This window comes from Silurus aristotelis, assembly GCF_946808225.1.
Source record: "Silurus aristotelis genome assembly, chromosome: 2".
NCBI lineage: Eukaryota > Metazoa > Chordata > Actinopteri > Siluriformes > Siluridae > Silurus > Silurus aristotelis.
This window is the reverse complement of record NC_139575.1, coordinates 12,606,745-12,625,540: the sequence shown is the minus strand read 5'-3', so window position 1 is coordinate 12,625,540 and position 18,796 is coordinate 12,606,745. Positions and strand designations below refer to the sequence as shown.

Here is an 18,796-nt window from a genome sequence, read left to right as displayed (position 1 = left end):
AACGCTTATTAGGTCCGTGTTAAAGATAATAATTAAGTAATTAAAAAATTACTATCAGGGAGTGAAATAGTGTACGTTCATTGTTCACCGCCTGATGGCGCCATTGCAACGCACACAATACTAATTAAATTCCAATTCAAAACGTGTTGATTTGACATTTCATATCATTTACGAAAAACTTCCATAGATTGATTACGTTTTTTTTTAGTTCAAACCTGTGCATATTAATGTTTCATTCACATTATTACTGATTTATACATTTATCCATTTTTGACCTGATCAGGGATCTTTAACTGGGAACACCAAGAATTTCCCAAATAATTTATAATCTCTAAATAATACAAACGGACATCGTTTCCCCCAGAATAAAACAGGGGAAACGATGGCGAATGTAAACGGAGCTGTATAAATAAAAGTTTATAAATCTGAAAAGTAGAGGTTATAATGAAACCTTTAGTTACCTCGTGTGAGGTGTAACTGATTTAGCGGAAGTCATTTATTTTTTTATTCCAACATATTGCTTTATATTCTGTATAATTAAAACATTTTAAATGGCAAATAACATCACGACGACTTTGTGGAAAACAACTGTGATTATTAGTTCTTCCCTTCAGGTGGATATAAAGTGAACTTTTCCTTTTGTTGCTAGCGAACTTGTTTGCTATACTTCTAGTTTTGTCGCCTTTATGCAGCTTCTTCTGAAAGTTCATTCTTTCCCATGTTTAAGATGAATGATCTACATAACTATTTTGTTGTTGTTGTCTTAACAGAATAGTGAGATTTCAGTGCTACTTTCAGCACAGAAACACCTGCTCCGTTACTCAGACAGTATAGAAGCTGGTTCACTGGTCTTCCCTCTTTCAGGTACAATGAAATCCATGATGGAGAGCATCAACTGTTTTCACTCCACACTCAAATATATATGTTTGGTTTTAATACCCAGAGCAAAGAAATACCCTAAATACCCTAAACCAGTGGAGTCCAGGAAGGCTTGAGTTACAGTGATGGGAATCACAAAACACAGTTAAAAAGGTGTGATATGTTTATTACTGTTCCTTCATGAGTTTCACTGAGTTTCAGTTATGAACTGAAAGGGTTAAGTCCAAATATAATATAATATAATAAAATCAAGATGGCTTATTCATTTCAAAAAGCTCTAAAGACGTCAACAAATAGGCAGCTATTTACTCTGCGACACTCATCTTCAGTTTTTCTGGTCAGGGTCATGGTGGGACAGAAGCCTGTACAGATATCACTGTGTGGGGGGAGGTGTTTATAACAGGGCTACACACACAGAGAGAGACACACAAACACACACATATTCTAGGGACATTTTCAATTTTCAGGTCACCTATACTAGCATGTTTTTGGGGTGGGAGAAAGTCAGATAATCCTTGTCAGAACCCATGAGAACACAGGAAGAACATGTCAAACTTCACACAGACCTAAAGAGCTCAGATTTAAAATATGAATTTCCAGGGTGTCAAAAAAACACCCCATACATAGGTGAAATTATCGTTCAGCAAAAATGTCTATTTACAAGACATCATTTACATAATTTGCATTTCTTTTGTAAGCGTACATTTTTTGTATCCCAGTCTTAGATTCAGGCATGAGAATGATTTTATGTATTGCCGTTCAGCAAGTAATATTAATGTATAAATAAAATAAATTAATATTATAATAATACATTAAAGTATATACATGTATATATACTACATATATAATTTTATATATATATATATATATATATATATATATATATATATATATATATATATATATATATATATATAACAATTAAAACAATTCTGAAATAATGTCATCTTGACTGCTCAACAGTTTTGTCCTTTTTATACCGTGCTACCAGAACACCTTTTCCACAAAATAACTAAGGCATTTAAAAAAAAAAAAACATTATTTTGCAGAAAGCACACTGATCAAAATTAGAGAACACTTTCAGATACCCCCCAGTTATTGGTGTTAATCTGGTACCTGGTGCTAATTTCCTTGATTATCTGTCAACCCCTACTTATCTGTCAGCCTACCTTCCAGTTTCACTGACTCTGCAAGATGGTGGGCCGTTCTAAAGTGACTGAAAGCCTCCGGCAGCAGGTTGTCCAGATGAAGGCCAAAGGGATGACCCTATGGGCCATAGCAAGACAAGTTGGTTGTTCCAAATCTGTAATTTCAAGAATATTGAATCTTTACAACATCACAAACTTATTCAAGTCCGCCAAGAAAGCTGGTCGTCCACGGAAGACAAATACAAGAGAGGACAGGATATTGTGGAGGATCTCAATGGGCAAGAGATCCACACTGCAGCTGGAATTGCTCACCAGTTCAGCGCTGAACAGGGTAAGGATCTGTCTCGTCATACAGTGTCTCGATGTTTAAGAGCATTTGGACTGAAAGCCCACTCTGCAGTGACCAGACCTCTCATGAGCAGAAAGAATCAAAAGGCTAGACTAATCATTGCTGAGGAGCAGGTTGTGTGGACAGAGGAGAACTGGTCCAAAGTTCAGTTCAGTGATGAAAGCAAGTTTAATTTATTTGTGTCCGATGGGAAACATTATGTTCGGCGACAAACTGGAGAAACACTGAACCCACAGTGTGTAAAGAAGTCAGTGAAAAGTGGAGTTGGCAGTGTTATGGTTTGGGGCATGTTTTCTGCAGCAGGAGTTGGGCCTCTTATACAGCTACATGGCAGAGTGAATGCGAATGTTTATCAGAACCTTCTTCAACAACATATAATTCCTTCCCTGCATTCATCACCCAATCAGCCCGCAGTGTCCATGCAGGACAACGCTCCATGTCACACAGCAAAATGGGTAAAGCAGTTCCTTGAAACTGAAAACATCGAAAGAATGACATGGCCTGCCCAGAGTCCTGATCTCAACCCAATAGAGAACCTCTGGTAAATCCTTGGTGACAAAGTTATGGCAAGGAAACTCACTACAGTCACCGAACTGTATAGGAGACTGGAAGAAGAGTGGACCAAAATCACACCAGAGCAGTGTGAGAGACTAGTGGTGTCCTGTGGCTGCAGATGTGCTGAAGTCATTCAGAGCAGAGGCCTGTACACTTCCTACTTATTGCTGACTGTGGTAACCTTCAGAAAATATTGTTGTAATCTTTTTTCATGCTACAGTCATTGTTGTTCTCTAATTTTAATCAGTGTGTTTTCTGTAAAAGAATGTTTTTGTTTTTTTAATGCCTTATTTATTTTGTGGAAAAGGTGTTCTGATAGCATTGTATAGACAGGACATAAACTGCTTCAACTGTTGAGCAGTGAAGATGACATTATTTCAGAATTGTTCAATTGTTTATAAATTGTTCTATAATTTTGATCGCCAGTGAACTTAATATGAAAAACACATTTTGCTAAAAAGGTGTCATTTTTATACGTGTTTTGTACTAACTGACCAGGGTTGAGAAATTCTGATCTATAAGATTAACTAACGCCAGTGTTTTCTGCTAAATCACTGTGCTGAAATACTAAACCTTATTTACCCGGATGTCTGTCTTGCCCTTTTGTAATGTCTGTGCAATTACCACCTATAAGTTCCCTAAAACTTTACGCCTTTTTTCAATACAGTAAAATACCTCATTTCTTATCAGTGTTAGCCAGTGTTACAGATTTTTTGTTTGGAGATTAGGTTAAAAAAAAACTCCTCATCCTTCATCTGTACCTGACCCTTGTGGCTGAATGAGCACAAATATCCACAAACACACTCTAAAATTATCAAACATCAATCGAAACATCTTCTCAGAAGAGCGGAGGTTATTATAACAGCAAATAAAGACTAAATGTGGAATGGGATGTTTGAAAAAATTACAGACCAATTTTATGGTCAGGTTTCCACAAACTTGTCTATATAGTGTATGATGCAGTGCAGATGAAGCAGAGAGGGTTAAAGGCCTTGCTCAAGGGCCTAACAGTCGCAGTAACCCCTGACCTTCTGATCGGTAACCCTGAGGCTTAACCGTTGAGCGACAATTGCCCCAAACAGCCAGTGTGTACTTTTTTTTTTCATTATGTTCCACAAGCCATAATGTTATTGTGTCTCAATCCAATAACCCATTTTTATTGGATACTGTTCGTTCTTAAAGTTCAGAAATGTAAAAGTGCACATTTATATGGCCAATATTGGAAAACTTCCACGATTATGTATGAAAAACAATATTTATACTGAGGGGTCTGTGGAATTTTTGGTTTTGTTTTGTTAAAAAGGTTCTCGGCCATTTAAGAGTAACTATTTTACCAGATATTTCTCACAAATCAGTTTAATCTTCTGTACAGGTGCCGCGTTCTTGTTGATCACCCCAGAAGAGTTTCCTAAAAAGGCTGAGTGTGCATTTTTTCAAAGGATTGAAAAGTTTGTCCAGGTCCACAGAAACAGCTTTCTTTTGCTTCAGGCTCCAGCATATGGCACAAGAGAATTAGAGGTTGTGTCTGCAGTTCAGAACAGGTACATATAAAATGTGGCCTTAATCTCGAAACACTGAATTTCACAAATATGGAGCCCCACTGGGCTGATGCTTTGCTGTGGATTTTAAAAACATAAAGAAATACTATGTTTAACAACATCGAACACATATTTCATTGGCTGTATTTTGATTTCTGTATCAGATTCTTTGGCAGTAATCTCAAAGTATTACCTGTCCAGAGTAATGTGGATGCTGTGAAGGCAATGCTGACCATTGCTAAAGTAAGAAACAGAACCTATTCTTATATATGCTGACATTGTTTGTGACTTTTACGGATGGGATAGTATGATAATTCAGTATTATGCTCATGCAGTGCTCTTTTAAGTTCATTAAACAGAAAATAATTCTAGTTTTGAATTCGAAGTTTTTGGAAATACATCATTTAATGCATTGATTGCTCATTACATCAGAGTAGTCTTGTGTCACATGAAGTAATCAGCTATGGAAAACAATTACAAAGCAACAGAACAACAACAAGGTTGAAAAAGATTTAGAGTTTAAAAGTTAGAAGCTAAACCCAGCTGATACTGTATAGTGATTAGGACTGTTTAATAAAGAAATATAGTGATAAATTTAAACAGCTCCTTATATACTGTGTTATTAATTTAGACCGATTTTGTTTGCTCTTGAATACATTTTATTAGTAATTCATGTCAAATAGAAAAAAAAGAAGTTCACTACAACTATACACTAGGTGTTTTTTTGTCACTGCTAGTTGTATTATGAGGTTATCAGAGGTCAAAGTACAAGTTATACATTGCAGGCCACCAGTAAACCACATGTGGATAGTGTGCGGGAGCGGATGCATTCAGCTCGAGCCCACATCATCGAACACAGCCTTGAAACGTTGTTTAAAAAAGTGTAAAATGAATTTTAAAGTTATTTCGATCACCTTAATTTTAGTTTACAAAGCACAAACAACATAAATACTGGCGATGCAGCTGCACTTCTACATCAACACACACAATCACTTTTATTTTCAATCTCACGTTCAATTAATTTGTTCTAGAATAGTTGCTCCATCCAGAGAATTTATTATCACAGCATCTATAAAAACTTTATATTCACAATATTCTGTAATATGTATAATATGGGATGTGTTTTTCTTGTTGTAAGTAAATAAATTCTTCTTGGCAGCTCCTGATTAGAGTTTTCTTTCTTTTTAATTTAGTAGGTTCAGCACCTAGATCACAAACTGATACACATTTAACAGAGATCATACACATTTGGCTAAGATCTACAAAATACAAGTCCACTTGGCAAAGAAGTATGGATCATGTTACGCCCTCTCCTCTAGGATTTCCTCTATTCGGATGACGAGACTCTCCATCAGATCATATGTAACAAGTGCAGACTGAAGGACCTGTTCATTACAAATGTGGCCTTTTTTATGTTCACATTTCTAATATTAAGGCTTTACTCACTATAACTCACTTTACTACGGACATCTAAGATCGAGTAAGATCATTTACCGTCTCCTGTTCCTCACTCGGCATTCCACCTATGGTGTGCTGAATTGTTTTCTTTCCTGAGATCTCTTTCCATTCTAAAGGGTCAAATGTTAAAAAACATGGTACTGAGAAAAACTTTGTGAAAATAGTAATAACTGAAAATACTTTACATATTTAAATATTCATGTACAATATCAATGGATGGAAAAAATACCAATAGTTTAAATGATGATAATTATTTAGTTGTGAAATCTCTTACCCTTTATTTTGACCTTTTTGTCCTCATGAAGTCTCTTTAGCTCTGACCCATAGTATGAGTTTGACATGCTGAGACACACACGCAGTGTCTTTATGTAGTTTTCAGCAATAATACAAAGGTCATTCCAAATACCTGTCTGAAAAAAAGGTATACAGTATATATAAAATTAGTTATCACATGCTCATGGTTAAAATAGTTTAAATATGAGTGTGTATGTGTTTGTTATAGACTTACATGTCTGGTTCTCTCTCTGATGAGTAGATATCTCAGAAGATTTAGAGACACCATGATTCTACAATACATAAAAGCCAAAACTATATCACTGTTTATATATATATATATATATATATATATATATATATATATATATATATATATATATATATATATATATATATATATATACATATGCTCCTTTATGCACAATGCATAGAATCGTGCAGATACAAGTAGTGAGCTTCAGTTAATGTTCAGGTCAAACATCAGAAAGTGGGGGAAAGTGATATCTGTAAATGATGTCCTGTGTGCAGGCTGAAAGAACTTTATTTGATAAGAGACATCAGAGGAGAAGAACCAGTTGGATTGCGCTAGCAGGAAGTCTATAGTATCTCTACTAATCGCTCTTTACAACCGTGTTGGGCAATAAAACATCTCAAACACAAAACACATCAAACATTGAGATGGTTTGGGCACGACAGCAGAAGACAAGTCCCTGCTCAACTCAACCCTTTTAACCAAGAAGAAGCGAAGAAGTAGCATTTCAGGCAATCAATAAATGTTTTTTTATTATTATTAATTCAAATCAATAATTTTTGTGTTGTTTTGAATCACATCACACTGGTCAAAGCTTTAAGTAATTAATCAAAAACAGACTATTCAGAGCAGTGAATGTCAATCACTCACTCCGGTCTTATTTATGAATGACACAAGATCTGCCCTACTTCATCCACCTGCCTGCCATATGCCCCGTGCTGCAGGATCATGGGTATTTTTCCAGGCATCATCAATAAATAATTGTCAGGGCTGAATGATATCATGTGAATAAAACATCTCTCAAAGCAGAGGCAGGTGGCATACATGGATTATGTGTTCCAACTCAGGGCTATGGTCTTACAGATTAGCATATCAACTCTGATATTTTATATTACAGTACTGTTTAGTTTCCTTTCAAATCTAATTCTAACTGATGAAAGCAATACAGTGACTGATGAAAGCATTTTCATTCTTCTGTAATGGAAAAGTGAAAGTGATTCATCTCAAGACATATAGGACATGTCAAACATTTTAGTACTCGTACAGCATTTTCGCCGTGGCCAATATTTTCCAGCACTATATTGCCTTCAAACTGATCATGGACTCATGCTGGCAAATTCTCCGCAGAAGCGGTTTAAGTTTATTGCTGTGTTTATTCTATTTAGTTTCCATCTCAAGTCCATCTTGCTTTGTTGTAGTCTAATGAATTAATAACTTGCTAAAAATATAAGCACACAAGAAAAGATACATTTTTTTAAGTAATAAATTCTAATGCAGTACTGAAAATATAATAATAATAATGATGCTTATAATGCAGTATCATTTAATAATGAAAATGTATTTGCAGTAAATAAGTGTAACAATAACAATAAAATATTTTTGGATCGATGCGTCGATTTAATAAACAACTGAAATTTTTCGAGGCATTCAACACACTAGATCACATCCTCATAAGACAAATAAATATTAAAGGAGGATGCAGACAATAACTTGCTCACCTGTCCATCCCATGCAGTATATCTGTTTCTGGGCCTTGAGGTAGACTCAGAGTGTCCCTCAGGAGCGCTAGCAGCAATGTCCCCTTAAACCAGCTGTCCATCTGTTCTGACTACCCAGATTTTTGTATATAAAGATCAGAAACATTAAAATTTTTTGCCATTTCAAAATAATCAGTAACAGAAACCCAAAGCATGCAATGTATAGAATATTGTTTTTTGTGTAAATAAAAAGTCCCTTGTGATGTGTGTATTATATGATTAGCTAACAGTTTCAGAGAGGGCTTTAGCATGCTGGTATCTGCATTATACATAAGAATATGTTTCTCAAATAGACAACAAATCATCTGAAGAATATCTGTGAATAAACGAACAATTTCACCGAATAAATCCTTTTTGCTTTTTCTAAAGCCCATTATAAAATCTGTGTAATCTAAAAAGCTCGGAGGTCTTCTAATTGAAAATGTGGCAGCCACTATGCAAAAAGGTGTTTCCAATGTTTGTCTTCAGCACATCAATCAGAATTGCTACACGTACGTTTCACTTTTGTTGTTAGAAATGGGGCTTCTGTTTCTGAATCATCGAAAATGACCCACGTCTGACCTTGCTTGTTTGCTCCACTTGATTTTTGATGTTTGAGAGAATGAAGCTTTCCACCCCTGCATGCTGACTGGTTTTTATTATGCACCTAGGAATGTAGGAGTTGTGTCATTATACAGATTACTTCGATTTTTGCATTTCACTGTATTTATAACTGAAGAAAACATGTGGAGGAAGTACAGAGATACCTGAAGAATTTGTGTTTGGCTTCCCCTTTGAGTTTCTCTATAAAAAGCTGAAATACCACGAGAGCTTTTATTCTCTGAAGAGAAAATAAAGGAATATTACAATATTGCATAATTCCAAAACATTTGAATTGAATATTGAATATTCACATTTGAATATTAAAACATAAAAAAAGTTAGGATTATACAACACTTACCAAATGCTGGATAGGACAGTCAGTCATGATTAGAATTAGATTCTGTATCATAAATGAAAAGCAAAGATTAAATAGATAATTAAAAAGACCTTTAAATGTTATTATTATTATTATTATTATTATTATTACTTGTTTTTTAGAGTTATTTTCAGTATCACTGTCGCACCTAGAAAACTGGCAACCAACCAGACATCAGGCCTAAATTCAGATTAAAAAATGTGTTGTCATATCATTGTTTTAAAGCCTTCTGTTGGTTTATCTAACACAAAGAAGTCAGTTTTCCACCCCTGGAAAAAAAATTCAGAACTGAACTTCTTGCACCTTCTGGTCTCTCTTTAACATGTGAAACTGTATTGTAATTGTAGTAGTTTTTTTCGAATCTGTCTTTTCAAAAAGAAACAGCTTATTTATATTTCCCATAATGTAAGAGATAACAGGAACTAACTACTGTGCATACACAACATTAGCTGCATGTTATTCATTAATAAATTTAAAATAGTATGTATGGACAAGCTGCTATGGTAGAAGATTAATACACCCTTTGGCGGAACCTAGTTTTTTTTGGGTGTGAATAGGCCTCTATCTTGTGATGCTGGGTGGAAAATCTTAATTTCAATTTCAATTTATTTGCATGCACACCTAAAGGTGAAACTACAATACTTAGTGTTTGAAACCCCAGCAGCTTTTCTTCATACATTCATATTGTCTTACTCGTGAAACTGAATGAAATATCTTCAACTCAAGTAACTCTACTGGAAGGGTGTTGTCCAGAATTCTCTCCAAGCTTTTAACATACAGGTCCTTAAAAAAAAAACAGAAACAGACTAAGTGAGATTCATAATGAACTTATTATCGCTGATCAGTGATCACAGTATCAGTGATCAGCAGTTACGTTCACATGCTGGAATAATCTGCAGTGCTGAGACAAGACCTCATCTTACCAGACCTTTCAAGATCCACGTTTCATCTTTTCTGTAAGAAACAAGCACAACAAGGTTGCGTAATATAATGTAAGACAGGCCGAGTGATATCAACAACATGCCATTGTTACTCATATGTTACTCATACAGTGTTAAAACTCCTACCTGCTCAGTAAAATGTTGACGTACTTCATGTTGCACTGCAGGACAAACACTGGGCTAAAATTGTAAAATGAAGTGCGATATTTGAACTGAGTTTTAGAAACTTTTGCTTTCTAAGAAATCTGTCTAACGATAGGTTTTTGGATTTTGGAATTAAGTTAGCTGGGATTTGCTAATGGCTGTCTAATTGTGACATGGTATAAACAGCACTTGGAACATGTTTCTAAGCATAATAAGCATAATATACAGGTTTTTTTTTTTTTTATCTATTTTAATAAATATTAAATGTAAGCAATTTAAAATCTGGGCCAAAATGGTTAGTGAAGACAAGGTATAGTCTTGGTCAGGATAAGAAGTTTTATTAGGAAATCTTATTAAGAAGTCTAAGTTAATGCACCCTACCTGAAGACAGCAGGGAACAGTTCAATAGCAATAAGCTGGACAAAGAGCAAGTAGGCCAGGCAAGCTCTCGATTCAGGCAAGTCACTATCATATTGCACATCTTGCTTGCCCTCTTTCAATCTTAAGGGATAGTAGAACAGGAGTTTGGGTAGAGGCTCCTGAATAGCAGGCAGGGTAGTCTATAACGAGAAGCATAAATGAGAACGCAGAAACCTCTTTAACATCTTTTATGAGGAAAAGAGCTCACCATTAACTCTGTGGCAAAGTTCCAAAGCGGAGAGTTCTGGGACGTGTGAGCCTCCTTATCAAGTTGAGCTTCAAGGAGAGGTTCTTTCAGACTCTTCATGCAGCTACACAAAAAATGCATACAGGCTCACAATTAAAACTAGAAGCTTGTGTCATTAAAAGGGGATGGAACCAGTGAAGCAAGTTAGCAATATTCTCTTTATTAATTTTTTCAACACTACTTTGAATGTTCTAAGAATGCTATTCTGAAAACCTACTGTTTGAGAAGCACAGTCCTCAATCTTGTATGATATGTGTTTTCTACTGGATTCTTCACGTCTTGAATTTTGACTTCCTGCACAAATGGCTGCACAAAGGTCAGCAAAGCAGTGCAGCAGCGACCGAGGCCGTGCTTGTCTTCCTCTTCCTGTTTGTGTGCATATGGTACTGGCAACTTCGAGATCTGTTTGTGCAGAGCATCCAGGGCCAGGCCCAACAAGGCAGGCTTTGAATCACCAAGTCTCATCAGCACTGTGAGGGGGTAATTATTATCAGACAAATCAGTAGTGTAACTTCGTCTGAAGACTGCAGGGGGAGGCACATTCTATCATTTCCTGTGTACGTGTTTTTGAAATGTTAAAGTTCATGTTCTTTTGACAAGTCATTGTAAGGCGGTTGTCGCTAAAAAGTTTGCTGCTAAAAGTTCAAAAATCATAAGATCCTATTGTGCTTTTGAGGAACCTGCCTGCAATAGTTTTTGTGAAATATATAAAGATGGATACTGGATATAATGTTTGGTTTTTCACATCCCTTTCTTATATTTTTGTAACCAATCTTCTTCTATATGAATTGCAAGAGCTGAGAATAAGCTACAACAAGTGCTTAATTACCTGTTTGAATATGTTGCATGAGCAGAGTGATGGTGTCCGCAATCACATCAGGCTCAGTTTCCTCCACCTGCCTGAGTAAGATGTCCAAGAGGTTGTTTGCACTGCAGATCTAAGGAAAGCAAACAAAATTGTCAAGGCAGAATGACATTGCAAAGCAAACATGTTTGATTACATACAGTGGGTACGGAAAGTATTCAGACCCCCTTAAATTTTTCACTCTTTGTTATATTGCAGCCATTTGCTAAAATCATTTAAGTTCATTCTTCTTCTTAATGAATGTACACATAGCACCCCATACTGACAGAAAAACACAGAATTGTTGACATTGTTGCAGATTTATTAAAAAAGAAAAACTGAAATATCACATGGTCCTAAGTATTCAGACCCTTTGCTGTGACACTCATATATTTAACTCAGGTGCTTTTCATTTCTTCTGATCATCCTTGAGATGGTTCTACACCTTCATTTGAGTCCAGCTGTGTTTGATTATACTGATTGGACTTGATTAGGAAAGCCACACACCTGTCTATATAAGACCTTCCAGATCACAATGCATGTCAGAGCAAATGAGAATCATGAGGTCAAAGGAACTGCCTGAAGAGCTCAGAGACAGAATTGTGGCAAGGCACAGATCTGGCCAAGGTTACAAAAAGATTTCTGCTGCACTTAAGGTTCCTAAGAGCACAGTGGCCTCCATAATCCTCAAATGGAAGACGTTTGGGACGACCAGAACCCTTCCTAGAGCTGGCCGTCCGGCCAAACTGAGCTATCGGGGGAGAAGAGCCTTGGTGAGAGAGGTAAAGAAGAACCCAAAGATCACTGTGGCTGAGCTCCAGAGATGCAGTCAGGAGATGGGAGAAAGTCGTAGAAAGTCAACCATCACTGCAGCCCTCCACCAGTCGGGGCTTTATGGCAGAGTGGCCTGACGGAAGCCTCTCCTCAGTGTAAGACACATGAAAGCCCGCATGGAGTTTGCTAAAAAACACCTGAAGGACTCCAAGATGGTGAGAAATAAGACCAAATTCTCTGGTCTGATGAGACCAAAATAGAACTTTTTGGCCTTAATTCTAAGCAGTGTGTGTGGAGAAAACCAGGCACTGCTCATCACCCGTCCAATACAGTCCCAACAGTGAAGCATGGTGGTGGCAGCATCATGCTGTGGGGGTGTTTTTCAGCTGCAAGGACAGGACGACTGGTTGCAATCGAGGGAAAGATGAATGGGGCCAAGTACAGGGATATCCTGGACAAAAACCTTCTCCAGAGTGCTCTGGACCTCAGACTGGGCAGAAGGTTTACCTTCCAACAAGACAATGACCCTAAGCACACAGCTAAAATAATGAAGGAGTGGCTTCACAACAACTCCGTGACTGTTCTTGAATGGCCCAGCCAGAGCCCTGACTTAAACCCAATTGAGCATCTCTGGAGAGACCTAGAAATGGCTGTCCACCAACGTTTACCATCCAACCTGACAGAACTGGAGAGGACCTGCAAGGAGGAATGGCAGAGGATCCCCAAATCCAGGTGTGAAAGACTTGTTGCATCTTTCCCAAAAAGACTCATGGCTGTATTAGATCAAAAGGGGGCTTCTACGAAATACTGAGCAAAGGGTCTGAATACTTAGGACCATGTGATATTTCAGTTTTTATTTTTTAATAAATCTGCAACAATGTCAACAATTCTGTGTTTTTCTGTCAATATGGGGTGCTATGTGTACATTCATGAGGAAGAAGAATGAACCTAAATGATTTTAGCAAATGGCTGCAATATAACAAAGAGTGAAAAATTTAAGGGGGTCTGAATACTTTCCGTACCCACTGTATTCATTTCTTACCTGTAAAAGGTGTGTGATCACAGCCTGACACTGTACAGAATCCCTCTCTTTCTGTATCACATTTTTAATCAGTGGCCTTAGGAGACCACTGCCCATAGACTTCACTATGTCCTAAATACAATGTAAGCAAGTCTTGATGAGAAAGTACATCTTTTTCACATAACAATGAGCTGATGAATTCTTTACTCTTATTGGTTAGAGAATGACGTTTAATTAACTGCATATTAAGGTATAGTTAAAAAATGAATCAATGCATCAATAATACTATGCTTGTGCTAATACATTATGTTGTCTATAGTAAAAGCTAAACCACAGGCCCTTGTATGGCAAAGACTTAATCTCAGGCTAATCTAAATGTAATTTTCCACCACAGGAAAGACAAAGCATTTAACACCTTCTGGTTTCTAGGTAACCAGACAAATCTTTTTTTATCATTTAAAATGGCAAGAATTGCGTGGAAGATGACTAATGTCTGTTATAGTGATACGTCATTGCAGGAATTAACCTGTCCTGCTGGCATTTGAAAATATTAAATGAATGCTAAATGTAAAATATGTGACCACTGGAACATATTTAAGAGAAATGGAACACTTCAGGACACCCTGAAAATGAATCAACGTTTGGGTGGTAGCAGCAACTTCGCTTCATTTCACTACAGTGTTTTATTCTTTATTAAACTTGCACCAACTATAGACTACGTGGTTTGGTGCACCTTGTGCAGAGATTTTCTGCTTTCTGTAGCAGACTTTTAAAATTTCAGTTCCTTTTGTACATGCATGATAGAAGCCATGTTTCCTGTTCATTGTTATGCCGAAACATCTGACACTGATTTTATTTTCAAATCTACGCAGACTCTGAAATACCGAATGGACTTTTAATTGGTTTAATCCCCACATGCTCCTGAGACTCTACAGGAAATAGGGGAAGAGTGAAAGGAATGGTTGAAGCAAGGCCACTTAATGGAGCACTGCGTCTAAGGGCTACCAGTGGAGCGAGAAATCTGACTGATTTTCCACCATGCTACATTTTTACACCCAAGGGGTGAAGAGGCCAGTCATTTAGGAATTACAGCAAAGTGATGGTTTTGTAGGAACAGCTACTTCCTGGGGTTCACCATCCTCAGTGGGACAGAATTATGGCAGATTTGTGACTGTGTTACTAACTGCTTGTTCTTGAGGATCTTATTTTAGAAATCTGCTTTGTTTTTTGTGGGATTTTTTGTCAATTTCCTGGTGTTTGTTGTGCAGTTAAAATGGGACAGGGGCTCGTTTATAAAATGTGTTGATTGTATGTATAAAAGAATGCATGCTTTGCAGCCATTGTATAATGTACATATCACATAAGTACAAATCTTTTTAAGCAAGACTTGTCAGAGTATTTCAACATTGAAATGAACAAAAACACTTCCGTCTTCACCTGATTTTTCACATCGCTGATAAAATCCCGCAGTTGTGCCGTGTCACCCTGAGCAATGCACATTTGACCAACGTTCAGAAAGAGTTCATGATCTTCTGGTTTCAAATCTTTTTCTGGGATGTTTCTCTAAAACAGGGAAAATTTTGCATTTTTATCATTCAGATGATTTCATTGGCACAAAGCTCTTCTTTAAAATCTTTTTTTTTAAATAATGCACATTTGGTTGTAGTGATTGCCACATTTTGTGTACAAATATCCTGCTTCAGCATTCTCCCTAATCCTACACAAAATGACTTCTTTTGCATCTGTATTTAGGTAAAAGTATTTGGGTTTGAACATACTTAAGTATTAAAGATCAAAGATCTTATCTATGACAACTATATTAAAAAAAATGATGCTATTCATTTTCCCACACCTCATACTTTTTAAAGAGGAGAGTTTTCTATTGTAACAGACACACAGTGAGAGCACCCATATTCCATGGAAGCTCTCACTAAAACATGAAGTTGCACTTGTGGTTTTGCAATAGAGTAATGTAATAAAGTTCATCTATCACTGGAAATGATGTGAAATAATGTGTAGCTAGCATGTCATTTTGATATTTGTGGTAAGCAATATGAACGCTTTGGGTAATTTCATGAATTCTTGGGTAAATATTAAATAGTACCCACATGGTATTGAATAATCAAGAACATATTAACTTATGTGAAAACAAACAAAGGTTTCTATTCAAGAAGTCACTTACGTGCAACTTCTCCACCCAACTAATTCCCGAACATGGCCTCGGCTACAGTGTTTTTTAAACATTTTTTGGTTGAATGTTGAAAGAACTTCTATGTGATGGGGAATTAGCTTATCAGTTGTTAGATGGTATTTATAGAGCTTAATGCTACTTCGCAAATAATTACTTGGAAAAGACTAGAGAATGAGTACAGAGAATTACAATGTACAATTCAGAGATGATTTTACAAACCCACTCACTAGTAAATGTACTTGAAGGAATTGACTGGTTAACTGTTTTGTTTTTTTATCTTGAACACAGTGCTACTTTTATCTTATAACAAAGGTCTTATGTGTATATTTATGTAGTAATATTGTATATATTATGTTATACTGAAATATCACATAGGAGAGAATTTCATGTTTTCATGTATTTTCATGTTTTTATACTGGGAACGATTGTGTAAATAATAAATCGATATCTGTTTTTTATGTAGTATGTACTTACATTTATATTATGTGTAGTAAGCAATATTTTATATGATATAATATTATGTATTTTTGCCTTCATGATACCAATATATCACTATAGAACCCTGAAACCTTTCTTTACTTTAAGATACACTCAAGTATCCTGTGTTATGTACCAGAAATATATACCACATTTTACACTCTTACATTAACTTAACTTCATTACATAAACTGCTCCTCAATTTATTACCAGTTACTTGTTGTACTGTGAAATAAAGTGCACCATTGTAATTCAAAAGACATTCAAACAAATATTGAACATATTTTCCTACAGCTAATAAGTAATACATATCTATTTTTCATTCATGTGATTGGCTGTTCACTCACCCATCTTTGAATAACATCATCTAGATGATTCTCTGTCATTGTTGAGTGTCAATCCTGTCACAGCCAGCCTACCCACAAATGGCCTTAATCAGCCCTGGATTAGTTACGATCCCTCTCTGCTCTTTGATCACAGAGATTTTTTTTGGTAATGATACATACACAAAAGAGTTTAGCAAGCAATGATATTGAGAGTGACGTGTATGAAAGGATAGCGGGCGATGGTGAGATCTCTTTGTAAAGCTCTTATTAAGCACAGTGCCTGGGTGTGTGCTAATAGGATTACACCAGTGCAATCTGACATACATTTAAGCAGGACACATTTCTCGAAAGCTCTAGAGAAGAATAACTCAAACCTGTATATACTTGTTAATCATTTTACTCAGCTCATATTGGGTCCACAGGTTTATGTATTTATTAATGTCTGGAGCAATTCTGCTTTTTTTGACGTTCGGTGTTCAATGCCTGGCAGCATTAGAGATCACACAGTGCATGCTGACTCACAATAGTTCTATCAGACACTGGTTATTTAAACATGTCATGCCATGGAAATATTGAAAAGACATCCGTGATTGCTTGGGTTACGGGTCTTATTTTGCACAAAGCCTTAATCCAACATTTCTCTGATGTATGAAACTTGATACAGGCCCCGTGTTTGACTTCCTGTTGAGTGTATGGATAGAAGATCCTGATTTTAGCTCAATAGATGAGGACAAGGTTTGAGCACTAGGATTTACCCTGCAGCTGGTTCGATGGTTTGCTCTGTCTATTGCTGTGTGATGAAAGGCCAAACACAAAAGACATAATGCAAATAGAGTGTATGGAAGAGCACGCCTGTCGCGTGTCTGCCTCAGATTTGCTCGCCCTTAATTGGAGACTGCTGATTCAGTGTTTTGACAGCAGACAGTGATGTTTATTGGGAGTAAGAAAAGAAGTGTCTCTCTGCTAGACCATGCTGACGGATCTATAAAGCTGGTGATGTCAGATGTTTGACATTTCTCTTGTCGTTTGCTCATTGTTTATATGAGACACGGCGGAAGTGCTTTTGAAAAGCATATACAGACTTTACATGGCAGATTCACTAAGCTGTACTTATCAAACCTGGATTTTTTTGTAAATACACTCATTAAAAGGCAATCAGTAAAACTTTCAATAAGTTATATCAGGGTTTTTCTCTTTATTAAGTGTTCTTATGTTGTGTGTATATATATTATAAACCCTCTTTACATAATCCAACTGCTCATCGTTACAGTATGGGCTTTGCTAAAGGCATGTGTTAAGTAGCAGACCTGCATCAGGTCATTGCTATCGCATAACCATGTATTTTTTACTAGGCACTAGCAACAAGACAACACCTTCGTAACCTGATTACCTGACACACACATTGACCTTTCAGGCTCTGAAAGCACTGTGGAATCTTTATGATATTCAGTACATTTTCATTCATGTCATAGCTGTCCTGATTTCATCACTAATGATCATGAGATATTTATTAGAACTGAATCTGAGGGTTTAGTAGGCAAAACTGTATTTTCATCCAATCTCCCTGCAAGGTTTGAATTCGGTGGTCTTCAGAGAATTTGTCTGAAATTTAAGTTGTTTGCCAAAAACCATCCCTAGTGCCCAGTTGGCATGTCAGAAAAAAAGTGTTCTGTTTAAAGTGGTCTCCCTTGTGACTCTGTGTTAGCTTTACATGCCCTGCCTGATGCTGGACTGATGCATTTTAGTCTTTTTTTTTTTTAAGAACAATAGAAATGTCTAAATCCTTCTGGTTATTGTATTCATCTTAAATAAAATGGCAAACTGTTTTACATAAACAGGAATATGATGTATAGTGTCAGAAAGAGTCAGAGTGCAGCCAATTAGAAACCATACTCGATTTGACTTGTTTAATTATTTAATTTTTATTTATTTAATTATTTGATTTTGGTCTGCAAACAATTAGTATTGATTAGTTTTACCTTTTCACCATCCACACCGACTCTTTGTTAATAAGACTGAAAATGATGGTGTTATGGAAAAGTGTTCATTTATAACAGTTCTTTTCCAGCATAGGCATGGGTCCACTGTTATTATTTTATTTTACACTTCAAACTGTTACGTTTCTGCTTTATAAGATGTACTTTATAAAAAAAATACAGACTCTATTTCATGGATGAACATCCAGACATCCACACACATTATGCACTACCTATTGTACATTAATCTGTAACTGCATTGAAACTAAAAATACAGGCATGATGTTACAAGATAAGCAAGTCTGAAAGGTCAAATACATTTCATATTATTGTGTGATGAATATGCTATTATGTAAAAAAAGTGGAAAGGTTATGCACTGAATAATAACAAGTAATCTCAAGCAAGTCCATGTGGTTTCATGTGCAAGAGAATCATACTTGTGAAAACTCAAACTACAAAATGTACATTTGAAATTAAGTTGTAAA

General features: G+C 36.2%; 2 protein-coding genes across 3 annotated transcripts; one reads left to right on the top strand and one right to left on the bottom strand.

Moving 5' to 3' along the window:
* The first annotated feature begins 470 nt into the window (after positions 1-470).
* Positions 471-5,759, top strand: cUnh1orf146 (chromosome Un C1orf146 homolog). Its single transcript, XM_083570153.1, has 5 exons — positions 471-614; positions 771-864; positions 4,304-4,472; positions 4,634-4,712; positions 5,255-5,759. The coding sequence occupies exons 1-5, from the start codon at positions 552-554 to the stop codon at positions 5,354-5,356; spliced, it is 507 nt and encodes a 168-aa protein (XP_083426279.1). The 5' UTR covers positions 471-551; the 3' UTR covers positions 5,357-5,759.
* On the bottom strand, positions 5,759-16,570 carry glmnb (glomulin, FKBP associated protein b). Of its 2 annotated transcripts, none has more exons than XM_083569419.1 (18): positions 16,356-16,570; positions 14,778-14,903; positions 13,362-13,472; positions 11,531-11,639; positions 10,919-11,171; positions 10,663-10,765; positions 10,416-10,594; positions 10,017-10,070; positions 9,873-9,903; positions 9,643-9,732; positions 8,932-8,973; positions 8,738-8,811; positions 8,553-8,637; positions 7,953-8,062; positions 6,436-6,493; positions 6,202-6,337; positions 5,964-6,037; positions 5,759-5,854 (listed from the first exon to the last, which is right to left on the bottom strand). In XM_083569419.1, the coding sequence occupies exons 1-18, from the start codon at positions 16,392-16,394 to the stop codon at positions 5,771-5,773; spliced, it is 1,758 nt and encodes a 585-aa protein (XP_083425545.1). In that variant the 5' UTR covers positions 16,395-16,570; the 3' UTR covers positions 5,759-5,770. The 2 variants fall into 2 exon arrangements, with proteins under 2 accessions (XP_083425545.1, XP_083425546.1); XM_083569420.1 differs by having other exon boundaries at positions 8,738-8,784.
* Positions 16,571-18,796: the final 2,226 nt, after the last annotated feature.